Here is a 14,995-nt window from a genome sequence, read left to right as displayed (position 1 = left end):
TCTTGGTTCCGTATTCTAAGTTCTGTCTCTTGCTGTCTAGTTACAACTGTATTTATACCAGTTGATTCAATCCTATCAATCTCTATTACAAAGGTTAGGGCGTTTCTTATCTCCATTCCCGGGAGTAAAGATTATGTAGCTTAAGCATGATTGTTCGTAGTTAAAGTGATTAATTACCCACCTGGCACTAGTTAAGAGGTTTTATTCCCTCCCTAACTTCAGGGGAAAATCCCTACCTGGGGAAACAACCTTTCTCAGAGACCTTGGTTAAAACACATAGTGCCAAGAAGGTGAGCAAACATATTAAGAACAGTATGCCATATATGCCAGGTCCCTTGAAACAGCAAGCATGGACCGGCTCCCGGCATTACAGTATTATTGATTACATTTCCTATGCTGTATTTTACCATCCCATGACTATTTTGTAACATTTTGACAAAGTCTCCTGAAGAATTTCTGTGGTAGGCCAGTGAAGGTGGTTTTGTTTGGTTGGTTATGGGGTGAGGGGAGGAGACAAACCTTATTGTACCTCTCAAATCCTATTGTACAGGTAGTTTCCTACTTCATTTGAGGCATCTCCGGTGAGCTAAGGCTTAGTCAGTAAAAGAGAAAAGTTTTGATCCCTGGAGCTAAGCTCCTAAGCCCCACTAGCTCCATCTTTTTTTAACTTTTATTTATTAAGGTATTAGCTCCATCTTATGGCTCCTTGCCTCATGGGTGACCAACTCCACAAAATGGCCATGTTTTCATTAGATTTATTAAACTCAAAGTGAATATTTACCAGCACCTACCCATTTCTCTTCAATTATGTAAACATTTGTGGCTTTTTTTCCCATGCCATTGCCTTATATCAGTGGTTCTCAACCTTGGCTGCACATTGCAATCACCTGGCAAGCTTAAAAAAAATACATATGTCTGGGTCTGATCTCCCAGGTTCTGAGTTAACTGGTCTTGGGTGGACCTAAGCATAAGATTTTTTAAAAAGATCTCAGGTGATTCTACTGTGCAGACAAAGCTGAGAATCACTTACCTTAAAGGAAACAATGCAGTCTTCCACAGGTATGGGTGGCCCAGCAAACCTCACAGGAGGAAGATCCAATAAGTACAATTATTACATGTAACCTGGAGCTGGTAAAAAGAAGATATTTTCCTGAAATTAAAAAAAAAAAACCTGCTTTGAACCCATATAGACCTAAAGAGCATTATGCATGTATCATCATATGCCATCATAACATGGGTGGTTGTTATTAACGTGCTACTTTTGTTTGATGTGTTAATTCCCTAATATCGTTTACTTCCCTCCCTCATCAGCTACACTAAAACCAGTCCTCTTTTCAGAAATAAAGATAAGGATTACTTAAACTGAAATCTGGCCCCTCTGGGTCTGAATTTGCCTTTGTTTCATTTTGTAGGTCACTCTCTGGGCGCATTGTTGGAGGGGTTTGGTGGTTCTTCACCCTGATCATAATTTCTTCCTATACTGCCAATCTCGCTGCTTTCTTGACTGTGGAGAGGATGGTTTCTCCCATAGAGAGTGCTGAAGACTTAGCTAAGCAGACTGAAATTGCATATGGGACCCTGGACTCTGGATCAACAAAAGAATTTTTCAGAGTAAGTTCTTTACATTTAATTGGGCTTGCTGGTTTTTATTGTATCATCTTCTCACAAAGGCAAATTCACAGTGCTATAAGGGAGGGTTAGAAAAGAGTGGGAATGTTATCAAGGCAGAGAATCTTACTAGTAAATATAGCACTCCTTAGTTGCTGACTTAATTCATTGTCCTTTAGAACTAAGACTTGTGTGTGACATAAGTGGCATGCCAAGAGCTCTAAGCTTGAACTGCCAGGTTTGAATCTCAATCCTGCCACAAAGTGATTGTTTGTCCTTGGGCAAGTCATTTAACTTCTGTCAGTCTTGGTTCCCTTCCTTGAATAATGAGGGTATTGAACTAAATAATATATGTTCTCCTTTCTAGCTTTTACAAAAGCAGTGATTTTGAGTCTCAGCAGTTCACAGAAGTTAGGTAATTGACTCTGTCTAGGACTCTGAAGACTGAAGGACTATAAAATTACCTATTCTATTTTAGACATTGGCTTTCTATTGAAATGTATTACAGTTGTTTCAAGTATTAATGGACATGCTGATAATTTAATTTTCAGGGAAGCAATAATTGTTTTTAAATTTCATGAAACTTATTTTCCCCTCTAACTCCCTCCCTGGAGGCCAACTCTTGGTGAGGAAACAGTAAATTGTTCACTAGCAAAAGTTACATAAACACTATCAAGAGGAAAGATGAAAGGAGATGGAGACAGAAAATTATAGAAGGATAATGTGATGAACAAACCACTTATACATAAATTATCAAGATCTTTGTTCTGTAGTAACTGGACTATAAGAAAGGCTACCAGTGGACTGTTTAAGAACTCAAATATTTTTTCAGTTGCCCCAACCAGGAAAATATGGTGGTTGATTAGAAAATGAAACCATTCTAGCCCGGCCAGCATGGCTCAGTGGTTGAGTGTTGATCTATGAACCAGGAGATTACAGTTCAATTCCTGATCAGGGCACATGCCTGGGTTGTGGGCTCGATCCCCAGTGTGGGGCATACAGGAGGAAGCCAATCAATGATTCTCTGTCATCACTGATGTTTCTCTCTCTTCCTCTCCCTTCCTCTCTGAAATCAATAAAGCAATATTTTAAAAAATAAATGAACCCATTTCACACATTACCACTGCCTGCTACTATAATCACTGCAACTGGTTGTAGCATTGATCCAGAAACCACCTGTGTAGTAGGTAGAGAGGAAGCATTTAGTCACTCTTGCCAACCTATAATCAAGTTATTGGAAGGCAGATATAGGTACTGACTTTTCCTCAAAGGTCCAGAGTAAACAGATGTTGGTTATAAACCAGCTTGTTTTAATAAATCATAAAGAAATATATTTTTACATATATCATCATGAGATTGGTCCAATTATTTCATGGGAAACCAGAGGGAGTGTGTTTCTTGGAATTATGGCAATTAACTAAAAGCTGTTTTTCATTCCCTGGAGAAGAAAGGGTTAGTTCTGAAACCCTTCAAGAATTTTCATTGGCTCTGAATACTCTTTACACTTCTACCATTGTTGACCAAATAGATCATAATCCCCAACCAGGGAGAGAGGTCCAGTATTGGAAGCATCAAAATAATACAAAGACCCTCTAGAACAGTGGTTCTCAACCTTCCTAATGCCGTGACCCTTTAATACAGTTCCTCATGTTGTGGTGACCACCAATTTCATTGTTACAAATTGAACATAATTAACGCATAGTGATTAATCACATAGCAATATGTAATTATATATGTGTTTTCCGATGGTCTTAGGCGACCCCTGTGAAAGGGTCATTCGACCCCAAAGGGGTCGCGACTCACAGGTTGAGAACCGCCGCTCTAGAACTAACCTGGCCTTGACCCTCACTACTTTGGAAGTCCCAGAAGCTTCTCTGGGAATAATTCCCCGTCCCCATGAAATCACTCACACATTTCGGGGCAGGAAGCCAGGGATTTCCATCTGCTGAGTAGTCAGCACATAATCTGCTCCATGGAAATCTGGTTTGGTATCAACTTCAACAGAGCTTGCGTTCACCATCCAATAGGCTTCAAGTCACTATAGGAAGTAATTGACCACTTACGCTATCAAGACACCAAACTTAGACCCTCTGATAAGACATACTTGTTCCACTGGAAAGCACTTTTCCTTTAACAATGATTAGAAATTAGGAAGGTGTGCTTTAAATGGTAATCGATAGATGGCATCAATTCCCATTAAGCTTTCAAAAGCATTCATCCTTATTGCAGGCAAAGGAGTCTCTCTGGGAAGATTTATTAGCACAAAGGCTTGAAAGTGTGACCAAATAGTCATTATCCCCATGCCCAGACCCCATCCCCCATGCACTTTGTGTCACTCTCAAAAACGAGGAAAGCATCTACTAATCCATGAAATGATGGTTTCATTAAAGAGCATCATATTACTGGAGTCCATTTGAATCAACATTTAATTCTGAACAAAGCTATTGCCACATTCTAATTGGTTTGCAGTTTCTAATGCTCACCAATTCCTAGTGACCTTTACAGCCAATGAATAATTTGTATGGAAATGGAGCTGTTTTGAAAAATCTAACTAGAGAAGGAGGTGGATATTTCTAGGTATAAAGAAGTGCAAAGCATTTTCTAATTCCAGCATCTGCCACTTTTTCTTTTCCCCCAATTGGTTGCTGGTGACAGCACTGGGACTCCATAGGAAAGTGCTTCAGGGCAGCACACAAGGTTGATGATCTAAGAGTGGAAGTGAGCAGTATAGAAAATTCAACTCTTTAGTTTGCTTGCACTAAAATGTTATGTAAAACTAACAAAGGGTAAGCTTGGTATTCATATAATACTGGGGGCCCAACCAGTTGGTCTCTAAGCCACTTGTCCTCTTTGTATCCTCCACTCCACCCTCTTTGAGCCCCATAGATCAGATAAGACAGCCAGCAATAACACATCATCTCTCAGGGACTTAACTGCCATAGCATGTCACTTCCCTCTCAACCTTCGATAATCTCAAGGCAAGTTTAAGAACAGTAACTCCTCCACACATGAAAAAATTGGGAACCTCTGATTGCATGCTTTCTGAACTTTAGAGGATAAAACAAGATCACATGCAACATTTACAAACATTACATGAGCTCATTTCTTCCCATTTTCACTCCATACTAAAACCACAGGGATCAAATAGCAATACCATAAAACAGCCTGGGGCCAGCCCTCTAGTTATTCCACTAAGAGAGAGAAATAAATAAAATAAAATTCCTTTCTAATTGCCCTGCAGACATTTTTACTCATCCTGAGTAAGGCAGCCATTAAAATGATGGTATTTTTTAATGATTCCTTTGTTTCTCTCATTTTCTGAGCTATCCTTAGCCCTTATCTTTCAAATCACATAAAGTCACTGGCACAGAGGGACTTATTCCTTCAGGAAAGGCAGGGAGGGAGGGAGCAGCTGAAAGACACATCTGAAATATTACCAACAACCCTCTTGACTTGAAAACTGATTTCCTAAGACAGCAGCTCCAAAACTAAATGTCCCAACCAGAAGTGGAGGCACGCCAGGCTAAAAAAGAAATCAACAGCTTTATTGTCATTGCCCAGAGAAATGCCACTATGATTTGGAAAGCTGCACTGAAATAATCATTCTCTACTAGGTTTTGGAAATTTAACCTGATGGAGATTTGTGTTAAAAAGTAGCACTGGGAGAAAAAGCAATTCCAAAATTCTCCCTGCCTTCAAACCCCTAGAAATATTAGAAGACAACTACAATGCTTGATTTCTTTTCCACATACTTATCCTCACTGAAGATAGTTCAGGGATAAAAGAAAGTTGCTTTTTTAAAATGAAATGTTTAATACTAATTTAAACCAATTTTAGAAAATAAACATAAAAGGAGAGGAGTGGCACTCTAGGGCCCTAGGCAGGACAGAAGAATTAAACTTTGGAGACCATCAGGGGGACTGTCCTGTCTTCTGAGTTGCAGCATTGTAAGCCCCAGGAAGCACAGATGAATTACTCATGGAGAATGCTTTTGTTTCAACACTAGACTTTAACTGTTACTGTTGTCATTTAAATTTATGATTTTTTTAAATTCAGGCAGCAAAAAGAAGAGCTCTCCCAAACTGATTTGGGAACTAGTCCCTACTAAAAGTATGCAGATAATGCTTAGACATTCAGAATCTCATATATATATATATACAAGCATTTTTAATTGGAGTCCACATTTCAATATTTATTGGTTATCTATTACAGGGCGTTTTAATAATATGGGAAAAGGAGGAAAATCTCCCCACAAATGTACCTATGCTGAGTATATTGATATTTTGACATGATCTTTAAGCTTTATTACAACTGAACTATATACAATACACAACAAACCTCCCTTACCCCTGAACTATAAAAATCCTTTTGTTAAAAAAATTTCTCACCAAGCACTATGATGAATTTGAGATCTTGACAGACACTGTACCTGGACAACTGCAAACAAATTTAATTGGTTTGAAGACACATATGATGTGGCCAAATGTTTGAAGACATATTCAAACCACATACTAGCAACAATAAGAGACAAGCTGACATCAAGGAATGGTATGTCAAAGACATACTATTTGGCAATTTTAAAAAGAAAAATGTGTCTTTCTTAATGTTTACATGGATGTTTTGATGCCACCTTATCAAAAAATATCTTACTTTCTTATGTCATATACTATTTTACCTAGCAAGAATCATAGACCTTATAGGTCAAGACTGGAGGTAGAGAGGCAGGTACAAGGAAAGGGATGCTGAGGCCTGGCCAAACAGGCCTCTGGAAGAGGGAAAGGTATAGTCAGACAGCTGTTGGCCTTTCCTAGCCTTCAACACCCAGGGATCTATGGTTCCATACGTGTTTTTTCAGCCAAGTCTCAAACTGGGTGGAAAGGACAGTTTCCAAGAGTGAGGTTGACCTGACAATTATACACACAACTGACAGCACACCTAAGAGAAAGGAGAAAATGTGACAACAAAGGCAGGCTAATAATAATGCCTGAGATATTTTTATTCATTATTTATTTATCACTCTGTCAATAACTCTTTTCTTGAATATGGTCTATGTGCCATGCTCCAGGCTAAGCACTGAGGATCCATCTCTATAAACAAAATTAAATTTTTGTCTTTTGCCAACTCGTATGAAAATACCTAGACAGGCTTTCTCACCATATTTATAGGTTATTTGGGGGAATAGATTGACTTAAAATATTGGCATGGTGAGAGATGGTTACTAGACTAAGTGTGGTGATCACATCCTAAGATATAAAAATGGTGAATCACTATGTTGTGCACCTGAAACCATATACTACAGTATGCCAATTATACTCTCAGAAAAAAATTTTAATATAGGTATCTCAGAAAACTATATGATATCCATCCAGGACAGCTGACAGTGTTTATTTCTATAGAGTTACTTCCTGGCCTGTGCCAACCTATGTATGGGTCTGCTCCATGGTGAATAACAGTAGGGTTAATGATACTTCCTCAACCCCAGCAGAAAGGTCAGCTAGGGGATGAATAAAACAGAAATGGTCTCTACACTTTGGGAGCTCAGAATCTAGTGGGCTGTTGATTTTCAATGCCTATTCATAAACATTACCATATCCAATTCACACAACAATCCTGCAGTGCAACCAGAAGAGGTATTATTACACCTACTTCAGAGAGGAAACACCTAAGGCAAGATGACATTGATGTCACTCAGTTTAATGGGGAATAGCTAGAATTCTGAGCCCAGATTGATGCTCTGAGTCCAGATTGGGTCCTCTGTCCATTCCATCTCAGTGACTTTCTGATATGAATATTCACAGAAACATGGGATGTTATGCAAGAATCAAGCCTCTAGTACAGCACATGTTAAGGAATCTGTATCATCTCCTGATTGCTCTTCATTTTGGATCAATTAGAAAAGAAAGTTTACACACCCTTTTTTTTAAAATATATTTTATTGATTTTTTACAGAGAGGAAGGGAGAGAGATAGAGAGCTAGAAACATCAATGAGAGAGAAACATCGATCAGCTGCCTCCTGCACATCCCCCACTGGGGATGCGCCTGCAAACCAGGTACATGCCCTTGACCAGAATCGAACCTGGGACCTTTCAGTCCGCAAGCCGATGCTCCATCCACTGAGCCAAACCGGTTTTGGCAACACACCCTTTTAAATGACATTTTTCTATGCTCTGAAAACCTCAAAAGTATCCACTATAAGAAGTCAAAGAAAATGAAGACATCAGTAAAACTAGAGTGAATGCCACAAACACAGCAAACCTCTATTATTCATGGAATATTATAGTTTCTTTTTTGTAGTTTTATAAAATCTATTAATGTAATCTTTTTATACAGTAGAAAAAAGAAAAAAAAGGTCAAATTTTTCCCCATAGATTTCAATAAAGCATTAATAAAAACGCAATATCCATTTTTATACAGACTCTTAATAAACCAAAAATATAACATGATAAAATGTATTTGGAGGGGGTCAATAGGGGGAAAGGAAGACATTTGTAATACTTTAAACAATGAAGCTTCAAAAAAGAAATCAGCTGACAGCATTCTTTTTTTTTTACTTTAAATATCTTTACATTTTATTTTCAACTACACTTCAATTAAGCGGAAAAAAAAAACCACCACAAACTTGGTGGCTTATTAACAACAGAAATGTATCTCTCACAGTTCTGGAGGCTGAAAGTACAGGTTCAGGGTGCCAGCATGTTTTGTTTCTAGTGAGAACCCTTTTCAAGGTTGTAGGTTGCTGATTCCTACCTGGGTCCTCACATGGTGAAAATGGTTAGGGAGCTCTGTGAGGTTTCTTTTATCAGTACAATAATCCCATTCATAATTGCTCTACTCTCATGACTTGATCATCTTCCAAAGACTCCAGTACCTAATACAGTCACATTTGACATTGACATTTTAATTTTTATTTAATTATTTTTTAAATTACAGTTGACATACAATATTATATTAGTTTCATGTGTACAACATAGTGATTAGACATTTATATAACTTGTGAAGTGATCACCCTGATAAGTCTAGTACCCATCTGACACCATACATAGTTATTATAATATTATTGATTATATTCCCTATGCTGTACTTTATATCCCCATGACTGTTTTTTGTAACTGTCAATTTGTACTTCTTTTTTAAATTTATTTTTCAAGTACAGTTGACATTCAATATTATTTTATATTAGTTTCAGATGTACAGCATAGTGATTAAACAATCATGTGCTTTAAAAAATGGTTCCTCAATATTTCAAGTACCCGCCTAGCATAGTTATTATAATATTATTGACTACATTTCCTATGCTGTATTTTACATCCCCAGTACTATTTTGTAACTACCAATTTGAACTTTTCAATCCTTTCACCTTTTTCACTCAACCCTCCAACTCCTATCCCCTCTAGCAACCATCAATTTGTTCTCTACATCTATGTTCCTGTTTTGTTTGTTCATTTATTTTGTTCTTTACATTCAATATCAAAGTGAAATCACATGGCATTTGTCTTTCTCTGACTTATTTCACTTAGCAGAATACCCTCCATGTGGTCGCAAATGGTAAGATTTTCAATTTTTCATGGCTGAATTATATTCCATTGTATACATGTTCCACCAATTTTTTATCCACTCATCTATTGATGGGTACTTGAGTTGTTTTGATAGCTTGGCTATTATAAATAATGCTGTAATGAATATAGGGTCACATATATCTTTTCAAATTAGTATTTTGGACTTCTTTGGATATACACCCAGAAGTGAAATTGCTGGGTCATAAGGCAATTCCATTTTTACTTTTTTTGAGGAAACTCCATACTGATTTTCATAGTGGCTGCACCAATTTGTATTCCCAGCAGTAGTGAACAAAGGTTCCCTTTTGTCCAAATCCTTACCAACACTTGTTGTTTGTTGATTTATTGATGATAGCCATTTTGACAGGTGTGAGGTGATATCTCATTGTGGTTTTAATTTGCACTTCTCTGATGATTAGTTGAGCATCTTTTCCTATGTCTTTTGGCCATCTGTATGTCCTCTTTGGAGAAGTTTCTATGCAGGTCCTTTGCCCATTTTTAAATTGGATTGTGGATGTGAGGGCAATCTGGCTGCGACATCTGTCACCCCATTGATCGCCAGGGTTGATTTGGCTGATCTGGCTGGCTAGGCGGGTGTCCCCCTCCTCCCTCACCGATCCATGTGCGTCCCTCCCGAAGCTGCGCGCTCGGTGGAAGAGGACGACCTTCCCCACCCCCCGAGGAGAGGGCCGGTCTTCGGTCAAGGGTATACGAGTAGCTGCGCTCCCCTGCTAGAACCTCCAAACAAGCTCTCAAGGTCCATTTAAATTGGATTGTTTGTGTGGTTTTTGGTGTTGAGTTGTATGAGGTTTTTTAATAAATTTTGGATCTTAACCTTGTCATCAAGATGTATCATTGATGAATATTTTCTTCCATTCAGTCGGTTGTCTTTTCATTTTGTTAATGATTTCCTTTGCTGAGGCTATCTGGGGGTCTTTTGTGGTTCCATGTATAATTTTAGATATTTTTGTGAAAAACGCCATTGGTATTTTGATAGGAATTGCATTGAATCTATAGATTGCTTTGGGTAATATGTACATTTTAATGATGCTAATTCTTCCTATCTATAGCAGGGTATATGTTTCCATTTATATCTTCTTCAATTCCTTTCTTCAGTGTCATAATTTTCTGAGTACAGACAGGTCTTTTCCCTCATTGGTTACATTTATTCCTAGGTGTTTTTTATGGTTTGTATTGAATTCAGAGAGAGGAAAGAAGAGTGAGAAAAAGAGAGAGGGAAAGAGAGAGAGAGAGAGAGAGAGAGGGAGAGAGAGAGAGAGAGAGAGAGAGAGAGAGAGAGAGAGAGAGAGAGAGAGAGAGAACAACATCAATGTGAGAGAGAAACATTGATCGGCTACCTCCCGCACACACCCCAACTAGGGATTGAGCCTGTAATCTGGGTATGTGCTGTGACCAGGAATCAAACTAGCAACCTTTCAGTGCACAGAACAACACTCAACCAACTGAGCACACTGGCCAGAGCCCTAGTTGTGTATGGTGTTTTGTTTTTGTTTTGTTTTTTTATGTAACTGTGAATGAGTTTGTTTTCCTAAGTTCTCTTTCTGATAATTCATTATTGTTGTATTAAAATACAACCAATTTCTAAATATTTATTTTGTACCCTGTCAATTTACTTAATTCATTTGTCAGTTTTAGTAGTTTTTTGGTGGAAACTTTAGGGTTGTTAAAGTTTCTGATATGCCAAGCGATATGTCAGTGTGGAAAAAACTGGAAAGACCAAGAAAATGATTTCTATTCAACAACCAATGATGACTTTCTTGTTTTTCTTTGGGTAAGGGGAATTTGATCTGTTTCCTCATCTGTTAAGGGGAATATTCTTTATTCTACCTTCTTTATGGGTTTGGTAAGAGGATAATGTCACAGAAAGCTCTTTGAAAGCATAAAGGGTTCAAATCCCAGCAGACTTTAGGAAAAGAGCCTCAATAGCGCAATTAAAACATAAACTGTCCAGACAAGGCTCTGTGGAGATGTGAGGGAGGGGTAATACTAAAAAATAAAATAAAATCAACTCTGCTGGTTCAGTGAAAGAGAGGTGGTGGGGGGGGGGTGGTTCTGGCTTTGGGGAAGAGAAGAAGCTCATTTATATTCTCCTTTATTCTTCTTACCTCATCCCCTAGTCAATCAGTCCATCTTTAGCCATTTTTTTGTGGCCTGCATATTCAACATGCAAAACTTAGAGCTGCTCTTGAAGGCCATCTAGAAACTTTAGGTGCTTCCAAGGTGGCATGCAGGCCATCTGCCAAGAACTAACCAACCATATGGATTTCATTAGCCCATCTCTGTTAATCCTCCCAGGTAACCTACTTGCTTACAGAGAGCATTTCACAACCCAGAAAGCCTAAGGGGGTTAAGTTTTTATTCTCTTTGAGGCTGCCAACTCTTTCAGACAACACCAGGATAAATAACAGAATTTCCAAATCTTTGTGAGAACTCTGAAACTCTCTCCCCTAGAGGAACTCATCTCAGGATCTCACTTTCTTATCTGACAAAGTCAAATCACCTAATAGCCTCCCAGTCAGAGGAAAGGAGCCCATCTGTTCAATTAAACTTTCCTTGTGTTCATCTGACAAGCTTGAGCAAGTTAATTATTTACAACTAGAGGCCCAGTGCATGACATTCGTGCACTCGGGGAAGGGGGTCCCTCAGCTTGGCCTGCGCCCTCTTGCAGTCCGGGACCCCTCAGGGGATGTCCAAGCAGGCCTAAGCTGACAGTTGTACATCCTTAGCGCTGCTCCGGAGGTGAGAGAGGCTCCTGCCACCGCCACTGTGCTCACCAGCCTGTGAGCCCAGCTTCTAGCTGAGCAGGGCTCTCTCTGTGGGAGCACACTGACCACCAGGGGGCAGCTCCTGCATTGAGTCTCTGTCCCCTGGTGGTCAGTGCACATCATAGTAACTGGTCATTCTGCTGTTCGGTCGATTTACATATTAGCATTTTATTATATAGGATTCTCCTTCATCACCATGCGAAGTCTAAAAACTTGACCATAAGGATCAAGTAAAATTTCAATTTACTGAAACTCAACAAGAATATTCAATTAACTAGAATGCTTGGTGCAGTACACTTTGAAAGGAAAAGGCAGTTCACACAAACAAAACATTGATATGAGTTTTGTTTTGTGTTTTGTTTTGTTTTGTTTTGTTTTTCAAAAAGGCTATTAGGTACTGTCTTGTGTTCAGATTCGTTTTCTATATTTTTAATTAAATAAAATATTCATGTAGGTAAATAAATATTCATGTCTGACACACCAAGTTAGACACCAGAGATACAATAGGGGAAACATGACAGAATCTCTTCCTTCAAAGAGTTTGCATTCTGTTAGAAAGAGACAAACAGTCAACATGTAAACAAATACATGTATAAAATAATTTCAGATACCAATAAGTAATATAGGATATTATGATAATGACAGAGTTAGAGAGAACTGTTTCTTTTCTTTGTTTGTTTTCAATGTCTTTATTGATTTCAGAGAGGCAGAGAGAGAGAGAGAGAGAGAGAGAGAGAGAGAGAGAGAGAGAGAAACATCAATGATGAGAGAGAATCATTGATTGGCTGCCTCCTGCATGCCCTCTACTGGGGATCGAACCCGCAACCCAAGCATGTGCCCTTGACCAGAATCAAACCCCGGACCTTTCCATCCACAGGCCAACGCACTATCCACTGAGCCAAACCAGATAGGGTGAGAGCACTGTTTTAACTAGAAGTTTGGGAGGGAAAGCCTCTTTAAGGAGAGAACATTTTTTTTTAGAGACCTGAATAACAAGAAGAGATAGCCATGTGGAAATCTGATGGAAGAGTTCCAAACAGAAGAAATAACAAATGCCAAGGTTCTGGGGTAGGAACAATCCTGGCACATTTAAGAAATAGGAAAAGACCAGTGTGGCTGAAGAATGGAATTGTTCACATAACTAGGTTATATAACTGAGTTATAGTGATGAAGATTGTGTAAAGTGGTCAGGTTTAGAATATATTTTGGAAGTAAAGTCACAGAATTTGCTGATGGTTTGAATAACATTTGTGAGCAAAAGGGAAGAACCAAGAATGATGCTCAGATTTTTGGCCTATATTCCTCTTAGTGATCACTAGCGAAATCTATAAGTCCTGCATTCTTTAAATGACCCAAGGATACTTGCTAAACTGCAGTTCCCAAGGGCTGAAAAGATACATTAGTACTAATTAGGAAATTTTTCCCAAGTCAGAAAATAAGAAGTCTTAAGGTTAATCCTCAAAAAGTTTTCATAGTCCAGAAGCCCCTAATGATTCACGCCTTAATTGTGTCATATTCCTGTCTTAGAAGATGGCTTTATGATAGAGAGATATATTCACAGGTGACTAACTCCATTTTGCAAAAACATAACTGGCACCCCATTTTTGCCACCTGGCAGAAAAGATACATCAGATACATTCAAGCAAATTTAGTAATTTCTTAGTCATTTCAGGATTTTTCACTCCATCCTCCCTAGGATGATATCTAAATTCTAGGAAGTTTATGTGGCATTATGGCTTCAGGGGAAGCCATCAAACCCTAGACCATCATAATCACTTCCAGATACCCACTGCTTAGATGTTAAGTAGTCTTTCCCCTCCACATTAGTATATCTGAGATGTAACCAACCAAATCCTCAGCATCCCTGCATCCAGGCCACAAGACCTCTGCAGGCCTGACCTTGTATTTATTCTGACACATGTATTCTCATTCATTCTCTCTCTCTCTCTCTCTCTCTCTCTCTCTCTCTCTCTCTCTCTCTCTCTCCCTCCCTTCCTCCCTCCCTCTCTGCTACCATTATATGGCTGCTGGAAGAGTCAGTTTCTCTCCTTCTACCAGTCTGGAGACACTCAGACTTCTCCTAGAGACCTCATGTAGCCATTGCTATTCTATCACACCAGCACTAAACCAAATGTGGACTATTCTCTTAGATTCATCATCTCTGTGCTATAGTCTGGGAAATGAGACCTCATTGTTTCTACCCTGAGGTCCTCAAATAGCTAGGAGTCCCATCATCCCTCCCCCATTTAGAGAGCCATGTCTGACTTCTCTTTTACTTCTCTCTTCCTTGACTTTTATCCAAGGGTAGTTAGTCTGGCTTTTTATCTATCTGCTTTCCATGTTATTGAGTATGGAATAAACTTCATATTTCCCTTGTATACCTCAGAATTTTGAAACTCAAAAATTTCCTTTTTTCTCAAAAAGCCTGACTTTAATCTAACACTTGGCTTTCAAGATAATGTCTCTGCTATAAGTTTTGAAAAGAGTTTGGTTGAGGTACAATTCACATGCCATAAAATTCACTCACTTAAAATATACAACTCAGTGGATTTAATTTATGACATTATTAAAATTTTTAAATTATAATAAAAAAGATATAACAAAATTTGCCACTTTAACCATTTTAAGTACATAATTCATAGCATTAATTACATTCACAATGTTGTGCAACCCCACCACTGTTTACTTTCAAAATATTTTCATCACTGAAAAGAGGAACTCTATAACAATCAATAACTTTCCATTCCCCCACCAGTGGTAACCACTACTCTATTTTTATCTCTATGAATCTCTATGGAGTCATACAATATTTGTCTTTTTGTGCCTGGCTTATTTCACTTAGCACAATGTCTTCAGAGTTCATCCATGTTGTAGCATATGACAGAAACTCATTTATTTTTATGGCTGAATTAATATATCATTGCATATATGTATCACATTTTGCTTATTCATTCATCTTTTAATGGACACTTGGGTTTTTTACCACCTTTTGACTATTATAAATAGTGTTGTAATGAACATTGGTGTACAAACATCTATTTGAC

At 38.4% G+C, this 14,995-nt stretch overlaps 1 protein-coding gene across 3 annotated transcripts in view; it reads left to right on the top strand.

Moving 5' to 3' along the window:
- The window catches only part of GRIA3 (glutamate ionotropic receptor AMPA type subunit 3), a 346,459-nt gene that overhangs the window by 288,509 nt on the left and 42,955 nt on the right, over positions 1 to 14,995 (top strand). For all 3 annotated transcript variants that reach the window (XR_004966979.1, XM_036305461.1, XM_036305460.1), the window contains exon 12: positions 1,413 to 1,611. Coding sequence is in view for 2 of the 3 variants with exons in the window: in XM_036305461.1 (XP_036161354.1) it covers positions 1,413 to 1,611 (199 nt within the window). In the remaining variant the exon portion in view is untranslated. The remainder of the gene's footprint in view (positions 1 to 1,412; positions 1,612 to 14,995) is intronic.

The sequence above is a fragment of the Myotis myotis genome, unplaced genomic scaffold, assembly GCF_014108235.1.
Source record: "Myotis myotis isolate mMyoMyo1 unplaced genomic scaffold, mMyoMyo1.p scaffold_m19_p_4, whole genome shotgun sequence".
Classification (NCBI taxonomy): domain Eukaryota; kingdom Metazoa; phylum Chordata; class Mammalia; order Chiroptera; family Vespertilionidae; genus Myotis; species Myotis myotis.
The sequence above is the reverse complement of the archived record's forward strand: the minus strand, read 5'-3'. Positions and strand labels throughout refer to the sequence as shown.